Source organism: Barbatula barbatula (assembly GCF_947034865.1).
Source record: "Barbatula barbatula genome assembly, chromosome: 5".
Lineage (NCBI taxonomy): Eukaryota > Metazoa > Chordata > Actinopteri > Cypriniformes > Nemacheilidae > Barbatula > Barbatula barbatula.
The window spans coordinates 19,513,612-19,533,300 of record NC_136769.1 but is presented as its reverse complement, the minus strand read 5'-3'; the positions used below and the strand labels follow the sequence as shown (position 1 = coordinate 19,533,300).

The following is a 19,689-nucleotide window of genomic DNA, read 5'->3' as shown; positions in this document are numbered from 1 at the left end:
TAAGCAGCATGACCCATATGGTGCTCACATACATACGGAAGAGCAGGTTGCCATGGCAGCAAATGCCAGCGAATGAAAATAGACACCAGAACATCTCCTACTCATCCACGATGATAGAAGGGTTTGATGCAGTAAGATGAGCACTTTATATCTAAGGGATAGACAGTTGCGCGTGCTTTAAGCGAACGAGACAAGACGATTGCCGGAGGGGAAAATAATATCAGAAAACACTCAGAATGTGATGCGTGTGCTTATGATACTACCTGCTCTGTCATATTTAGAACCTTATGAGTTTTCAGGAAACATCATTTTCGGTGACCCTTAGCTAAACCAAAGTATTGAAATCAGTAACGTATTTTAAAAGGGTTTTTGACAACATCAACGGTTAAACAAATCATATGCATATTTGAACGCAAAAATGCACACATTGTAAATAGAATACTAGACTCATATTTCTTCAAAATGTTATTTATTAATATAATGACTATTAATATTGAACCTCTTTGAACATTTTCTATAAACAGAGCACAAATTCATTGCATCCTCATTTGATTGACAGGATATATTGGCCCATAGTTTGACAAATGCCTTTTATCGACCGATAACGATTATTGGCTGATATATCGGTAAATCTTCGATTTTTAGGGTAACGTTGCATCAATAAAGCTATATTCTGGATACATTATGCACATATGAATACCTGTATCTTCATCTCAGTGTAGAAAAACAATTAAAAAACTTTAACTATATTGGACCGCCTAAAAAATGAAGTTGTATTTTACAACTCGATTTTTTTTAAGTCAGTTTAATATAATTAAGTTCAATTGACTCATAATGGAAACATCCTACAGCTTTTACCCTCTATACGTCTTAGTAAAAATGTGTTCTCCCATGTGTTCTCCCGTCCTGAATTGAAGCTGCAGTCTTCAACAAAGATCAAACAACATGCAAGCCGCTTGCAACTGATGCTTCGAGCACTACGGCTCTCCTGCACTGCACATTTCCCCAGGCAAAGGCAAAAACAAACAAGAAGACTGGCAGCGGAAAACAGATGATGCATGTGAATGACCTGGTGCTCAGTGAGAGCAGGCCTGCTGGGGCACAGACCGGGGACCACAACACAGTCCCACACACAAGCACTCCACAAGTCATAAAAGCTCTCCTGTAGACACTCGAAATGACCCAGGGGCGAGCGGAGAACACTTACACCCTGTCTACATCAATGCGACACAAAAAAAGAAAGCATTCGAAACAATTACAATTTTAAATTATGATTTGTACAAAAATCCCATAAGAACAAGCCGTGTGGTGTTGTGCCGGTCGCGTCCGGTGTAGACATGGTGTTACATGTGACAATTCGGTTGATTTAAGCACTGCTTTTGTTCTAAAGTGTTAAACTTCTGTGATTAACGCCAGACTAGTTGTTTTGTAGACAATTTAGGCCTAGCTACAGCGGCCTATGGAAACATTTGGATTATACGTCTATGTGTCTATGTTCCATGATTATGTGATGGATACATGAAATGCTGCTATAGTGTTTTGCCAAAATAAGTTCGGGTGCATGTTTATTTTCATTCAAGAGTTTAGCTATAACACAAGTTTCGCGGACTCTTACACACATCCAACTAATTTCTATAACACAGAGTGACTAAACTGCAATTTATGTCTTTATCATTGGGATTTGACACCCTGAATCCCAATGACTGCCAGACCCAGTACATGGCACTTGAGTGTGAGTGCAGCTTTTATCCGACACTAAGAGGACCGTCTAGGAACAATGTACATGTGGACAACCCACACCGCAGACCGCAGACCTCAGAACAGTTAAGACAGCAGCCCCCCAGACTCACCCTCAGTCCGTCCCTCTTCCTGTCATGTCTACAAAACTACTTCCGTCTATTGTGACTCCATTGGAGCCACGTTGCTCCCGGGCCGATCCACATAATAGGCATTCTGCTGGTTTTATTTAAAGACAGAATCAGACTTGATCGCTGCACAGAAGAATAGTGCTGCTTATCTGATGCCAACAGTGCCCTGTGGTGGAGCGACTGTTTTTGTGCCATCTGGTCCTTGGCTGTACATCTTCCTCCATCTTATATGAAGCAGTGTTCAGATCTAAGAGAGTTATTCTGAAGCGCTATGCATCCTTTTCAAGGACTAGATGAAGAGATAATGATGCATTTAGACAGTTTTGCTTTTGTTTAGTGTATGGGGCTGTGGAATACTTGCTTCTGATTGGTCAGTTATGCTTGGGCAATATTTTTGTAGACTACAGATCTAGTTTTTACAAAATAACAAAAATATTTTGAAGTCAGTACTTATCATTAGGTTTTATTTATTCATACTCAGGTAAGTAGCTATAATGTATAGTCACATGGTCATGATTGACAAATAAACCTCCTCAAACAATCCAACACCCTCATGATCTCCCTGCTGTTTTCTTTTTTTTATTTGCAGTAACAGGCGGCTTGAAACGTACAGTATTTCTTAAGAATATTTTCTGAATATTGAATCCAGCCTCCAAGTCTCATATAGTTGGATATAAGGGCACAGTTAACTGGGACACAGAAGTGGACCACTTGGGTCTTAAAGATGCTCCACATGCAGCCAACAAAAGCTCAGAGATGACGAACGAGAGCCAATGGAAAACTCACATTTTACATGGCAGAAGACTAAAATAGCAGATAGTAAAAATAATAGGTGTGCACACAACACTACAAACACATACATCTAAATATGGGGTTTTGCTTTACCATGATGCATCCTCTGCAGTACACAAAACACGATGCGGAGAGCAGCTGTGTGTCTGTCATCCTGCATGTGTGCAAACAGCCCGTGGCAGTGGGGCGGACAAGCAGAAATAGGCTGTTTACAGGGGCTTTCAAAGATTTGACAACATCTGGGGCTTTGGCCAACGCATAAGAGGCTTGAAGGGGTGGGGAAGGGGTCGGGGAGTATACCCCCAATTATTTTACATATATTTTTACATCTTTACTCTTAAAAATAAAGGTGCTTTATAAGAAGCATTTGGGGTTCCTGGTTCTTTAAAGAACCATCTCTTTCTTACCTTTTTATAATCTGAAGAACCTTTTTTCGCCACAAAGAAGCTTTTGTGAAACAGAAAGGTTTTTCGGATTTTAAAGGTTCTATGTGGTTCTTTCTATGGCATCATGAGTGTTCCAGAACAATCTTTAAGCATTTTTAGATTACAGTGAAGGTTGTAGATCAACTCAGATGTACGTCTTTATTGACACAGCTTATAAAATGACTAACGTGAACGCAAACATGTACTTGACATATAAAACTGAAAGTCCTATTGTTTTTAAATTTAAAGAGAGTGGATCTGGGCTATCCAGTCGGTTGTGTTATCCATTAGGTCAGGCGGATAAGCATTTATGCGGTTCAGTTCGGCAGTGCAATTTCTTTAGCCTGACGTAAGCAATTATATTTGAGGGCCGGGGCACAAAACGGACCAATCAGATTTTAGTTGGGGAAACTTCCAATGTGGCCAACAACTAGCTCTGTCTGTGCTTGGCAGTTTAAATCATTTCGAGGTGTGTGTGTGTGTGTGTGTGTGTGTATGTGGAGGGATGGCGAGAGTGAGAAATGTTATCCAATGAACTGTCCATTTTCATCAGACACTGACTCAGTAACAATAAACAACATTTACTCAATAACTCCCATTAGATTTCCACTCAACTCCTGTACAGTTCCTGGCAAAAATGTTCAGGGCTAATATGATTTGGGGTTTGAGAGCAGAAAGTTTGTCCTCACAGTCGAGCGTTACCCAACTGACTCAGATTCAAATTGGTCAATGGCTGTATAAACCAGTGTGCCGCATAAGGGAGCATAACTTTGACAGAGTCTTAAATTCCCAAACATCATTGCAACCATCCTCATTAAAATCAAATGATTTGGTGAACACAGTCTAAGCACCAAAGGGAGAGTCATTTTTTTACAGAAGAGTAGGTCTGAATGAGTCAAACTGCATTGCAGAAAATGCTCAAATTAATAATCTATTTCGCTTTATAATCTGATGCCACTTGAAGCATTTCAGAGCCTGAAGCTTATGTTTTTATCAAATATGACAGCTTTTCTAAAATATAGGAAGTGCATTTTCAGAATTTGACTAAAGATTGTGAGGGCATGGAAAAAACCCACAGAGATATATTATTTATATTAAACACTGTACTATTCCATAAAAAATACTGTGGCGACTTAAACATTCAGAGAATGTTGACTATAGATATTCAGGTATATATTCACCTGAATGCTTTGACAAATGCAAAATTCAGAAATGGCTCTATTAATTGTAATTGGTACAGACAAAAATGACAAACCATAATCCCAATGTTTTACATTTGATGTGAGCAAGAGAGAAACACCCTTTGAAGAATCTAGCACACAGGTTTCGGATTTTCTACATATGTCCACCCTATCTGTCTCAAAAAGCCATTTGAGTCCGACAGGTGGTCATCCCCTGCTGCCATGTCTCAGTGCAGAAGACGAGCCCCAGAGAAGTAGCGAGATGACAGGAGCATATGTTTAAGAATACACTCAACTGTCTCCCGCAGGGGACTGTTTCCAGAACCAAGATGAAAGCAGGGAGTCTGTATATCACTGTGCGTCTTTAAGAAGAGAGACGGGCGATTGGGCTCCTCTACACTGTTTATCATCATGGGGGGAGTTTCCTTCTGATAAATCTCACATGCACTCAGTCTACCTATCAGGTCAAGGGCTGAAAGTCAATGTCATTGGTTGGCTGTGGGCAAACAGAAAGGGCAAAACAGGTACAGGATGTGACAGTGAGGACAGAGGATGTACGTGTATGAGTATTTGTGATTTGTGTAAATTATATTAACTTTACAAGTGGATTAATACAGAGGTGTGTGTGTTGGCAACAGTGTGGGTGAAATCCCCAGGGTCAGTCACATAAAAGCAACCCATAGTTGAATGTGTCAGTGATCAACAGTAAATAAGGATGCCTAAACCAAATCATCCAAATCATTAAAAACTTTTTTAATAGTTGGATATTATGAGATATCATGTTTGTACTGCGAGAATACATCCGAATACATTCAGACTCGAGATGTCGAAAGGCCTGTTCACACCAAGAATGATAACTATACAGATAACCAAGGGTACTGTATGTGCGTCCACATAAACAGATAATAACGATATGTTTGTTATACGCACACGTGCTCTTCATTTAAAGTGAGCAAGCCTTTAAAATAGGAAAAGATTTTGATTGGCCCCAATGTTTTATCATGCATCAGCTGAGAAAATAGCTCAATACAGTTCCCCCGTCCCTTTCGAAGCACTACGGTGGCTGACACAGAACTAAGATGTCATCACGAAGGAGAAAACGTATTTACAAAACGTGCTCTGTAGAGCAGTTTGTCGCTTTAGGGCTACTGTAACAACATGGTGAATTACATGTAAGGGGACCCGCGGAGCATTTAGATAGAAACAGCTCATTACAAGGTAATAAAAACATAACGCTTCATTATGTAAGGTCTTTATACACCTCTGAAGACATAGTTGCGCATATTATATCATATTGAATTTCTGTCAATAGATCCTCCTAAAAATACACACAGGACCTTTAACTATTGTTTAATGGTTTACAGGAAGAAATTGTTTTTAAACTGCATTAACAACGTGCTTCATTTCATACCTGCTATTACACATTAAAATATATAAACAATCATACATCACATTTTATCACACCTCGGTATCACATGTGAGCTTGACATTTTACCTTCCAGCATCATGAAGTTATGAACCTATGAATAATTCATGTTTATTTGATCAAAAGTGAAAAAAATAACAGCAGCAAGCATGCAAAATGAAGCAGAACCCTGCTGAAAGTCATCCTCATTTTCCTCCTCCTCACTTTGGACCTGACATGAATATATCTGAACTGGAGAGACTCACCCACTCTGCCACCCACCCACACTCCCTCTTTCTCTCTCATTCTCACCCTCTCACAAGAGATACTACATTTTAATAACAGGGAACAGAGAGAACGAGAGTGTGAGATTAAGGAGGGAGAGAGAGATGCCTAGAGCGTTGGCGTTCAACTGAAAAGCCTTTTTATGCAACTTGCTTTTGGAGTATCTGTCTGCAGCGTGTGTTTTTCAATACTGCTGCCCTAAATGCAAAGAGAAACATAAACGCTACTTTGAAATGATAAGAGCGAGGGAAGGAAATGACACGAGGCCACTTAAATGGAGAAACCCACTGTGCGGTGAACTGGGTCAGCGCTTTGTTAAATATGCAAGAATTACGGCAAGGAACGTACACTCAAATAGATTGCCAAGCATCGTTCAGTCAGGCAGCGTAAAAAAACAGCCAGTGCAAAAATAGCATTGAACCATACATTGGGCATTGAGTTCTCTAGAGCCCACGACATATGCCAAAGATTTGTGACCTAAAGATGCACCACGCAAAACACATTAGATGACACTGCGCTTTATGAAATGTTACACAGTACAAAACATCTATCCCAAAGTGTTTGCCCTGAGGATAATGTTATTGCTCAGGGGGTGCTTTCGTAGCCCGGCAGATTTTATTCAGTTTTCAGTTCAATTTGATCAAGTACTACAAATAAACAGAGAATAAACACAAATTAAACAACTAGAGAAATACAATAGTATAGCACTACAATATGAATGTCCATCTACTGGCAATCCAATGAGAAATGTAGAGAAAACGTTAAAGAAAATAGTAAATAAAGGAAAATTGGTTTATAATATTATCATCTTCCTGTCTTTCCAAACATATATGACTTTCTTTGTTCTGCAGAACACAGAAGAAGATATTATGAAGAATGTTGATAAGCAAACAACACGATCCCCATTGACTTCCATGGTATGCACAAAAAACTTCTTATGTTACCCAGAAGAGTCATATGCAGGTTTTGAGCGACAGAATTTTTGTTTGGGTAAACTATCCCTTGAATTGCAGATTTTGGTATCTTTTAACAGGTTGTGACATTGTTGAGATCTATTCAAGCCCATAGGACAAGCTACTACAATCTTTTAAACACTTCTTTTTATTTTTTGCCTATAGGTGGTAATTTAACGAAACTGTATACTCACAATTAAATGATTTTTTATAGCTATGCCACCCAGAACACAATGTAACATCACTTACAGTAATATGTGACTTAATTACCGCATATTGCTGCGGGATGCGTTTGGACATTAGTACCACGTGTACAAAACCCTAAATGTTTCAAAACCTTTTCATCTTTGTATGATTAACAGGATGTAATTATCAATATGAAGTAGGTAGCAAGCTACAGATACTGATATTACCTAAAAAATCAAGATGTATGGTTACTAGGCAACCAAATGTGTGATTCCAATATCATTAACAGCCAAGACAGAATCCTGAAAAACAGGGAGATGAATACTAATCTACGGAGGAAAAGTATCATAATAAACAAAATTGAGTCAAAAATGAGATTGTGTAGTACAGTGGTTCTCAACTGTTAAGTACAGTAAATCAATCGCAACTCTGATTGTGTATTTAAGATAGCAAATAAACAGCTGGGTAGTAACTACAGGCAGACGCCAACATGTAACCATTCTTACAAAAATTCTTCTTTAAATCATGTTAGGGCTGCTCGATTATGACACAAATTATTTAGACCAATATTGACATCCTGATTATTTAACACGATTACTCTTTAACCTTTAAAACAGCATAGAAAATAAAAAAACGTGGCTTTTAAACTCTGAATTGAACTGAAAAATAAATGTAAGGAAACAGCAATGCTGAACGACTGTAAAGGAAAGGTGTGCGCTGTGGATCTAAACTACAAGAAAAGAGAGGATCCTTGCAAAATGGCATGCGTCACAATAATCGTGTACCTCGATTATTTAGTTTTTGTAATTGATGAAGGCCAAAATTGACGATTACGATACATTTTCTATTAATTGCACAGCCCTAAGTCATGTTCAACTTATAGAATGTAAAACAATTGTCAAAAGTGATTCCTTTTTGTTTTATTTACTGTTATGTTATTAATTAAATCAGTTTTTACCAGTATACATATACATTACATTTATGCATTTGGCAGACGCTTTTATCCAAAGCAACTTACATTTCATTATCCTATACATTTGTTTCTAAGTATGTGCGATCCCCTTGGACCTAACCCATGACCTTGGCGTTGCTCTTACCACTGAGCTACAGGAACGCACGACCTTGAGAGGAAAATCTTTACTTTTTTGAGAACGCAAATACCTCAGCAGCCTGTCCTCCAAGTAAAAACAACTCACAATGTCATTTGTGCACGTAGCTTATTACGACAACAGTTCATGTTTTCAAAAAAAGCCCCCTGTCATGATTCAGTTGACGTAACTTGCGCCAGATTTGAAAATCGGGAAACACAGCAGAATCCAGCGGATGGTGATTACTTTCGCATCTGTTCCTCATAAAAATCGATCGTTTGATCTCGGTACACTTGGAATATTTGTACTTTTTAAACATTTTAACTGTTTTGTATCTGTATCATGTGTTTTTTGTTATTTAATAAATAAATGTGTTACGTTTCTGTAACGGTGGTCATATATAAAACGCACAACGAAGGAGTAGAGTTGCAAATAGTAGTTGTTTTAATAAATCCACTGGAGAGAACACAGGAACACAAACCACACGTAATGAAAACAATACCGGGTAAAGGAACTCAAGAAAACAAAGAGGGAACATAATCAAGGGAAACAGAAACATGTGCGGGACTAATTCACATGCAAAACGGGAACACAGAACTTAACCGAAAGTAAACATAACAAAACCGTGAGAGTTCCCCCCCATCCCGGAACGGGGCTCAGGGGGTGGATGGGGGCAGGCAATAGGGAGAGGTAGCAGTCCGTGGAGCCAGGGGAGTGAGGACTACCAAGCCCTGCATGATCCTTAAGCCATCAAAAGCAGCTAAAAATAACCTTTTTTCGCCACAAAGTTCTTCAGATGATAAGGTTCTTTATGGCACCAAAACGTTCTTCTATGGAATTGAAGAACCTTTTGAAGCAACTTTTTTTAAGAGTGTACCAAGGAAAGCAATTTTGCAGCTATCCAAATTATACATGCTCAGAATGAGGGATGAATAAGTCACTCCAATAATGACTGCTTCAGGTAAGAAAAGTCTTCGAAATTCAACCAAACGTCCATTCATTCAAGATCCTGCTTAAAGCGGCCTTGTTACTTCTTGAGAACAGTCCTGTGGAGTGATTTCTCAATGACCGCTCTGCTGGAAGCCATGAATCACACACTCAACAGATGATTGTTGTCTCTCATGCACACGCAGAAAACAAAACATGTGCAGATTGTCCTTCACAACGGTTCAGGCGGTCCGGATGCTGCATTTCATTTACACAGAACCAAAGGGCCACTCAAGTTTGGAGGCGGCAAAGATCCATGCATCAAAAATGTTGTCATTATGATATTAACTATTGTAAAAGTGGCCTATATAAGGAAGTAATGATAATGAATTGACTATTTCTTTATTATTTTTGAAACTATATTTTGAAGTTATATAGCAGACAGATATTTTATTTGGTAACAGTTGGCCATGCTTCTAATTATTTGAGTAAACAAATATTTAAAAAAACTCGAAATGGTGGCTAAGATGTCATCACATTTTTGCTTCTTTTGCTGAAGGAGATAACGTATTTACAAAACGTGCTTTGTAGAGAAGTGGCCCTCGTGGCCAGTGCTGTTACATAAACAACCCGCTTCTGACAACCCGAGTTCGACTCCAGATTAAAGGTCCTTTTCTGATCCCTTTCCCCTCTCAAACCTGTGGTTTTCTGTCTACTTAATATACACTCTTCTATCCAATAATGGCCCCAAAATGGCCCTTGTGAACTACAATTAGCCTAAACAGTCAATAAGCGCAATACAAAAGGCACTGGTTTTACCAATAAAACTATTGGTTCTTTAACTGAAAAGTAGGACGTTCTCACACAAACCTGAGAGAAGTTATAGACATTCCCTTGCACAAACACACATGCAAAATCCACTTCTTTGCTCTCAGTCAGGCCACTCTAGTCAATCTGGGTTCGATAAGCGACTTCACATGTATGCGTGTGGTCAAAGACACAAGGAGCCCGTCTGCCAGCTCAGCTGCAATGTATTGTGACTTGAGCAGAGGGTGTTCTTCGAGGCTTGAGGAAAAGAGATCGACAGAGAAACAGTGACAGGTAAAACAGTAGACCCCCCTTCATATTTATAAGAAATGGTCTTTGATGTGGAAAGTGCATAGCGCCACGTCAGGGTCTGAGACTTTGGAATGTCCGAGTGCTGCAGGTTTTTGTAGATATAAGTCATTCGTCTTGTAAAAGGCGGAGATCTGAAACTGTTCAGCTGCACGCAAATTCACGATCATTTTGCGATTTATAGATTTCATATCTGAAAGAGAGGCGTACACATGTTTTCTGTGCGTACGTTCGTTCTATGAATTCTTTAGGTTTCTACACAGTATTTTATAAATTGGGCCCCTGGAATTTGGAACAAAAGTAGCGGGAATGAGAATAAAGTGTAAAGTGTCTCTTTCAGAACATTCTAGACATTTAGCTTTCTGACATCATTGCTTTGAAAAACTGAAAAATTCAAGTGGCGGCATTCAGGAAGAAATACAAATTAACAGAGCGCTTTATAGTCATGAAGGTCTGTCAGGATACATCTGCGGGTCACACTTGACTTTTCGCTCCACTGACTTCCATTCATACACATGCAAAAGCGACAGACCGGAAAATGCAAGCCCGCCCGAAGATACTTAGCATTTTGCTGCGTAGCAAAGTTAACGTAGCAAAGTGAACTCTGACCTACGAATTCGCGTCACGTGAGTGCGTGAGACCAATAGAAGATCAAAACGTCACAGCGTGACCTCTTGCTACAGAAATTTCGTACCCGCCCATTTTCGTACCACCATCGGAACAAATTTCACATGCTCAAAGTCAAGTCTGACTGTGGCATAGGTGAACATCCTATTTCTTTTCTTCACAGAGTATATTTTTTTCAATGCTTCTGTAAAGCCACAAAAGTGGGATACAAATCTATTTTGCTTTGAATCAAATGTTGTAAATCTGTAATTGATTCGAACTAATTGGAATCATTCTTCCTGAATCAAATTTCCAGTAACATTATGGTCACCAAACCAAACATGTGATCACTTTTGCACTCAGCAGTCACCGTCAAACTGATATCAGACAATTAATGATCCTGATGCCTTGTTTCCCAATGAGTGGACTACTAACCCCTATCTCCGTGTGAACTGTTGAGCACTAACAAGTTTGCATGAAGCATTTATTCGAGTATAGCCTCCACGCTGCTGATACTGCACATCTGCACGGCCCCAGAGACACAAGGGAGGAGGCAGAAGAGAAGGAGAACCTCTTTATAGAAGCATTTCCCATCTAATTAAAAACTAGGCCACTGCAGATAGACGAAGAGATGCCATGATGGCTGAAAAAAGACACCGTACTTGTGACTTACATCAAATAACGGGTGTGCTAATGATAGCGTGACACTAGCAGGACTCGCTTGTGTGCCCTGCGTGGCACACACAGACCCTGTCTGTGCATTATAAAGTATAAGACTAAATGTTAGGCAGCATTTACTAATATCTGATAATAATTAGTAATAATAAGTCACATTCTCTTTAAGGAATACAACGATAACCGCAACCAATGTAGCTGCTTTCTGTTGTGCTTCAATAGAGTCTTGCAAGGAAACAAATGAAAAAAATCCCATTACTGATTTATGTGAAAACCTACAAAGAGGCAGCAGTGACTTTTTAAGTTTCCTAACTGTTTTAGCCTATTGGAGATATACATCCTCGAATAAAATTAGTTTGATCTCTCTATGTTCCTTTAATAGGATGCCAGCTCCTTCCTTTTTACTATTGTATTAGTAGGTTTACCACGAGCAAGTTTGTAAAGTCTTCTAGTCTTTGCTTTGAAAAAGCTTGGTAATATTAACTTTTGCGCAAGTGAGACCAGCATACACATGTTAAAAATGACCCGTGACACAACCTACACAACTGTGTTAGACACTTGCTATGCTTGCACGCCAGGCTTGACTCCAGCTAGTTATGGTAGGTTTTGCAACCTAGTAACTATTGAAGTAAAACTACCACCAATACTAAGGGGGGACAGCAGAAATACATTTTCAGAGTAACTGGACTTACAGATCTGTCATTTCATAACTTTCCAAATACAAATCAAGATACAAACATACATTTTTCAGAATGTTCAGCCATATGGAAGTATCCAGTAAACAGTATTTTGAATTCTAGAGTATGTATAAAGTCGTTTAGGTGAATATTCTGAAATTGTAGGTAGATTTCTGTGCGAGTACATACTGTACATTATGTATCCAATGAATCAGTGCACTGAGCTGTACTGTATGTGATAATAACAATCCCTGGATGTGTCAAAACAATTAACGCTTTCTCTCAGAAACGTGTCATTTTTCTTTAGAAGACCTGTAATGACCCACCTAAGGCATAGGGGTTGCTTTAAAGGGGACCTCGGATGCCCATTATATCACAAGTTGGGATGATTCTCTAGAGCAATTGTTCTCAAACTGGGTGCCCCAAGATGGATCCGGGGGGACTTGTAGATTTCGTGGCATTTCATGAAATATAAAAATTTGTCATACATTTTTTGCAATCGAACATGAGAAAAATAAGCCCACCAACCAAAATAATTTATGTTCCAGGATTGTTTAACTGAATATGTTTTTGGTTTAGGCTAATTCAAATTCCAAGTCTTTATTTGGGGCTGCAAAGCGATGCACCCCCCAAAAAGGGGTGGGAATTCACCAATAGCCTATATGTAACACTTTGGTCAAATAGTCAATTAAAACAACACCCTTTAACCCTGTGAAAAATAGCTCTGCTCACAGTGATCCGTTTCAATGCATGTTCCTTTAAATATTAATGAGCTGCTGCTCACCTCGGTGTTAGGACGCCTGCGAGTTTTTACAGCTGAACACAGAGCAGGTTATATGTCAGGATCGCCTCGTTGTCCCTAACCCTATAGCCTTTGTTAGCTAGCTTCCTACATGTGTATAAAACGGGTGGGAAGGGTTGCGGTCTACTGTCACATAAGGAGAGCTGCCAGAATCTAAATGAATGCAAAAAAGGCTAAAGTTAACATTTCATCCAAAGTCCAAAATGGAGGTGCTTTTTGGAGCTCCAGAAATGGTGAAAAATGTGAAAGGCCCCAAAATACCTTTCCAGGCATCGAAATTCTCTCTTGCACATCCATTTCTGACCTGCAGCAGTGAAACTGGTGTGGCCACAAAATTTAGGTAAGGTCCCCTTCTACATTTGTTTCACGCCCGAAAAATTTTAACATTAGCCTTCATTGCAAATACATTTCACATTTCCAGTTCATGAAACATTCTGAACTATCAACAAACCACCATATTTTTATATAACTAAAGTGACATCAAAGATTTATGAGGCTTTTTTCTATATATTGATTCAAATAATTGCTACGTACAGTAACAGACATTTTATTTGTTACTTCTAGCTGTTGTTTAGCTATTATTAATAATAGCCACCTTCTTTTCGGGCCATTAGTCATGAAAGCCATGGGAAACATAGCAAGTATAATGAAGGCATTCACAGAGGTGAAAAGAGAGACACTGTCTCTATTTTAAAATGTGTCTACTAAAAATTGTGTATGATTGATCACATATTTTGTCAAAGTTGTCTTGCATTAATTTCTGTATTGTCCATTATTTTTTCTTGTGCTTTTTAAGAACACATTATCTCGCCCCCTAAAATAGATGGGTGAGAGTGTGGAGGGATGAATGGATAGTCAAAATGAGATTTTAATGAGAACATCATTTGCTTCTCTACGCTACAGGGGAACACTGACAATATTCACGAGAAAATATTAGACAAACGAACTATCTCATCTTTAAACAGCCACAATAAACATCAATAAGAGTTAAGTAAACAGCAGATATGAAGCACACATGGAAGATTGCTCTCGGAGGTATAAAACGAACTGATGCTCTTAATAAGAAAGGATTCCCCTGCAATGTGTGGCACTCCCTGAGCATATCACATTTGTCACGCAGGGCCATTTATCAACATACACAGTTCCCCGCCTCTCTGCTGACGGTGAAAAACACACACAGCTTACGTACTGCGTCCTGTAAACAAGCTGGCATTTCTGAGAGGACGGGCAGCCTGCAATACTTCCTGAGACATAAAACAGCACAGGCAGTGCACAGCCCCACCAAAAACCCTCACTGACACAAAACACAAATGAGTTGGGACTATAAAAGAAGAGTTTGGTTCCAAAATGAGATAACTCCTTATTTAAATCATGTTTTTTATAATGTTATCATGTTTTTATTGTGTTAGTTTGCTGTATTGTTTTGTTATTATGGCTTAAATCAAAAAGTTATCTCATTTTGGAACCAAACTCTTCATTTATAGTCCCAATGAAAACATAGTGAGGAACACAACAAATACTGTCCTGACAGCAATTAGGACAAATGTGAAAAGTAAATTATACTTTTACTACACTGTCTACAATAGATGTTTTTATATATTTTGTTAATAGTTGACGAGCGATGTCAAAGATACATATTGATTTATATTCTATAAAAGCTTGAAGGGATTGTGAAACCACATAAAAGATTCTGTGATCATTTACTCATTTACCTCTTGTCATTCTAAACCTGTATAATTTTGCTGTTAACTGGACCCCATTCACTTGCATTATTATTAACAGGACTAATATAGAAAATTCTGAACTATCTGTTTTCATTAAGTTTAGGCTAACTGTATGGAGAATTCTTATTTTAATTTCAAGTGTTGACATATTATTGCCTTAAAGGGGTGGTGCATTCTGACTTCTTTACAATGTTAAACGTGTTGTCTTCTCATGCTTAATACGGTCAACTTGTCAAAAAACGAGTTGGATGTATAACGTAGTATTTCTGTGCTCGATACACTCCCCCAGCGCTTACGGGTTGGAGAAAAAGTAACAACCTCTCTTTGTCCCTTATTGGAAAATTCTCCCGAAAAAAGCATGCGGCATGCACACAAGTCACTATCACTTGTGTGCAGGAGGGAGAAAGAGAGAACTATGTTCGCGAAGTTAAGCTGTGTTGTTTGTTCGCTGCATTTGGGTGATGAATGTTATATAAACGGTGGATATAACGCTGGATTTTGAGATCGTTTGAAACTGATAGACAGAGCGGCGGTCCCAGCGCTAAAAGATTCTGTACATGAATGCATGTGGTAAGTGAAACTGATGTCTGATGTTTCTTGGCAATGTGTGCGCCCCCTCCCCCAATCGTACAGCTGTATCTGTCTTTTATAAATGTGATCAAACTAAAGACTCTGTGGATATTCGAAGGGTGCAATACTATTATGTAAGTACTCAAGATTAACATGAGATATACAGAAATTGTCAGAGTAATGGCCGCTTTAATACACTGACCATTCAATTAAAGGGATAGTTAACCCCAAAATGAAAATTCTGTCAAGAATAAACTCCCCCCAAATTGTTGCAAATTTGTATACATCTCTTTGTCCTGTTGAACACAATGAAATATAAACAGAAGAATGTTAGCAACTACATTTCTGGGACATCACTGACTACCATAGTAGTCAATTTTAGTCAAAGGTGTCCCAGAACTGTTTGCTTTCCTAAATTCTTCAAAATATCTTCTTCTGTGTTCAATAGACCTAAAAAGCTACCATGGTAGTCAATAATGTATACCAGAAATGTTAGTTGCTTACTTTTAAATATCTTTATGTGTTGATCAGAACAAAGAAATGTATTCAGGTTTGGGACAACTTCAGAATTTTTCTTTTTGGGTGGAGTATCCCTTTAAAGGATTAGTTCACCCAATATAAAAATTCTCTCATTATTGACCCACCCTTATACCAAGCGTATGTGACTACCATCCTTGAATATTTATATTAAGAGACATTCATGTTATCTTCTTATATCATTGAAGTAATCCAAACGACTCCAGTCGGTCTCCTTTTTGAAGCTTCACCATTTTAATCATTGTATAAAATGGCTAAAATGAGAGCATTTGAAATAAAAATGAATCCTTTGTGTTTAACTAAGGAAAGAAATTCATAAAAATCTGGGATAGCAATGTAAACTGTAAGAAATGTTTCATTTTTGGGTGAAGCTCTTCAAATAAAGACATTTCCTCAATCTTATTTAATATACAAATGATTTGTTGTAAATTAAGCAGATATTTATAATAAATAGTTATATTTTTTATATGTTATGAAGTCTTAGTGTGTTCAGACACGGGTCCTGGGCAAAACTTTGAAATCAATGACATTTTATTAGCTGTATATGTGACAGCATCCATAAATCATTCCCTCTAAGTTGCTATCACGTCCTCTGTTTAATGGTTTATAAAGCAAAGAAAATGAGAAAGTGGTGATAATACACGAGAGCAGCGACGTAAAGAGTCATGGATCATCTCTTACACTGCATTACCTCTGCATGAGTCTGTCAAGGTCACAAACACAGAGTTTAATCGCACATAGTGCCACTTTCAGCTAGTTTGGGCAAATTTGACTCTGTACTTGTGATCGTACCCGACAAGAACATGAACATCTATTTTCCAAAGCAAACATCAGTCCAGCGTGCCCCTTCCTTGCCCTGGAACGTAATATTAATGAGTCAGGAACCTGCGCTGTTTAGGAAACATGTTGTTTCTCATTACCGCGCCGCTTCAGACAGCATGCCACAACGGCCCGCTACCACTGTTCCCTGGACGTTGCTGAAGAAAGGAGGGGAATACTAATGCAGGGTTTACGCACACACGAAATGTGATGCCCTGGGCCGGGGTTGCCATTTTCCAGTGCCCTGCAGATGCCAGCCAGAGGCATAGGAGGAAAGCCGCCTTGGCTTGAAATCTCCTGCAGAGAACGCACTGGTTTGGAATTCATTTGAGATGACCCACAACACTGACATAATCTCCCAGCAAGGAGCTGCCCGATAGCAGAGTGCACCTTCTGGTCCTACGCAACGCCTCGTGCGTGACAAGCTGCCCTCCTTGCCAGGTGGAGAGAGAGGTGGGGTGGGCGAGAAATGTAACAAACAAACAGAGCATGTTAAAGGTCACTCGAACACACCCACTCGCACAGACTACACAGACAATGCGATGCAGAGATGCACGAACCTATGTTTTAGGTCTACGTGTCATAAATGACGTGACTACTTATCTCCTCAAACTTTCTTTAAATCTAAAATATATTGCATTATACATCCTGCACGCACGGAGATGTTAATCCATGCTGTCTAAAGCAACGATGACCTTCTCCACTAGTGACACATCTTGCTGCACCCAACTCCTCCTTTTTTGCGTGATGAAAACATTGCGCCTTTGCCATTTCCACTCACCCGCATCTCTGCATGTCTCTGCATCAGCTGGCACTGGAGACATGCCACCCACACGCCTACTATTCAAATCAATGTGAGCTGAAAGAGCAGTGCAACATAGAGCTTTTGACGTATACATTCGCCAGGGGTGTAGTATCAGTGCAATGGGGAACCTCCGAGAACCACTGCGCTGGAAGAACTGCCTCTGCAGTGAACCCGTTACGCAGAAGACGCGGAGGAAAAATGCACGCAGAACCTTCGAGCAATCAGTTAAAATAATGCATAATATTGCATGGACGGGGGGCTATTTTAAGATGCATTACGCAATGTAGATCACGCTATTAGTAACGCATCGGACCAACACATGCGTATGTAAATAAAAAACGTTATACGTGTTTACAAAACGGCTAAAGTTTGAATGAGATAACATGTGTATCTAAAACAGCTACTGCGTCGGAAAACAGGGCTGGTTTCCCATTCAAACTTTCACTGTTTGATAAATATATAAAGAAAGAAAATAGCAAAATCAACTTTGCCGCGTCGTAAAATGAGCAAAATCGCAGCGCTCACCTGCCAACGGTCTGGTTGGCGAGCTGTCGCATCCGATTGAATTGCTTCTTCATTTTTTAAAGATATCTATTTTCTGCGTTAACACCTCGAGCGCAAAACAATCCGCATTTCTCTCAAAATAAAGGCCCGTATTCCGGTGCGAACGTCCACGTTATTCCCGTCACACGCCCTCATGGCAAACAGAAGATGGATGGAAATGTCCAAGATGCATATTTCAGTGCATTTTGCGCTGCGCTCGACCGCTCGAGATGCTGCTGGGCGATTCTCGCATCGGCGGACTGACAGCAGCGGCGACGCGAGCGCGGTGCATTGTGGGAGATGGAGTTTTACACCTCTTGAAAGCAAAAGCATCTAGTTTCGTCTGTTCAGAGGCAGGACAACTAACTAACACGTCAGTTTATCTTCAAAACGTAGGCGACCAACCAGTGCGTTTGCCAAGAGTTTTGCTATAATTAGTCTGCAACTGTATAATCGAAAATGTTATTAGTGTTTTTGTTCATTTTTATACATTTCAGATTGCATTAAAATGAGTGATATTTGTGTATTTCTAAGATGGTTTTACAGTGTGTAACAGCCTAATGTAACACGGGGGGTCGGTAAATAAAAAAGAAATCATACATGAATGTATCGGTAACACTTAAGATACCCTTTATGAAGTATTTAGAGATGTGTCCATTTATGATTAATACGCAATTAACAAATGCGTTATAAAGCAGTTATAACTGCATGAACAAAAAGAGGGATTCTAATACATTAATTAAGCTTTTATAGCATGTGAGTTAAACATGGCAGGTATTTTGTAAGAATCCGTCTTTTAATTCATGCAGTTATAAATGCTTTATAATGCATTTGTAAAAGACTTTGTACACATGTTTAAATGCTTCATAAGGGGTACCTTAATGTAACGTGTTGCCACTAAATTATGTCCACTGGGAGCTGAATGTTAGCTGAGCTCTGGAGCTTTACCAAAGATAACACTGCCGCCCTGTGGCTAGCCTACTGCATTGAAAAGACTTTTAAAGCCACAGTAATGGATTTTTGTGCGTTTTTTGGCATCTAACAGACACACACGGACACTGCTTGTTCTGTATTATGGCTTTACACATTTAACAATAGTAAATGAACTATGAAACCAGGAAAAAATAAGAGTAGAAACATAAATCACATACATATAGTGAGACATACATCACATATAAGACACATATAGTGAGTCTGAACTTCGGACTGTGTACATGTAATGATGATATCATGTGATGATAATTGAATCATTTTAACAGTAAATTAATATTATATAATTGACAAAAAATGGATATGAATAGAAATGTCATGCTTTGAAACAATGTATAGGCTACAGTACTGTGAAAATCGCTATACATATAAAAATGACTTGACTGTGTTTCTACATCAGGCGGCATCATTACACAAAACTGTTCTCTGTCTTTATCAGTGCAGAAACTGTTATTAAAGAAATTCAGTTAATAAAAACTATTAAGAAATGATTGACTAAAATGTAATAATGCAACAAAGAAGAGAGATACAATTTTTTATTTTAGATGACACACCGAAGCATTGTGATAATTCTGAGCTAGACATTGTGTAAAAATAGCTGATGTTAATAATGCACAGGGAGGTGTTGAAATAGTGATGACGGGGGACCATATGGTGTCATCCTAACAGTATTACAGGCCCTGGTAATCCTGTGATTCACACATCTGAAACAGAA

At 38.9% G+C, this 19,689-nt stretch overlaps 1 protein-coding gene across 1 annotated transcript in view; it reads right to left on the bottom strand.

The window, feature by feature from the left end:
* Positions 1 to 18,019, bottom strand: part of arhgap44a (Rho GTPase activating protein 44a) — a gene marked incomplete at both ends in the record, with an annotated part of 47,860 nt that extends 29,841 nt beyond the window's left edge. The window contains one exon of the mRNA XM_079457409.1: positions 17,967 to 18,019. Within this exon, the coding sequence (XP_079313535.1) occupies positions 17,967 to 18,019 (53 nt within the window). The remainder of the gene's footprint in view (positions 1 to 17,966) is intronic.
* Between the last annotated feature and the right edge of the window lie 1,670 nt (positions 18,020 to 19,689).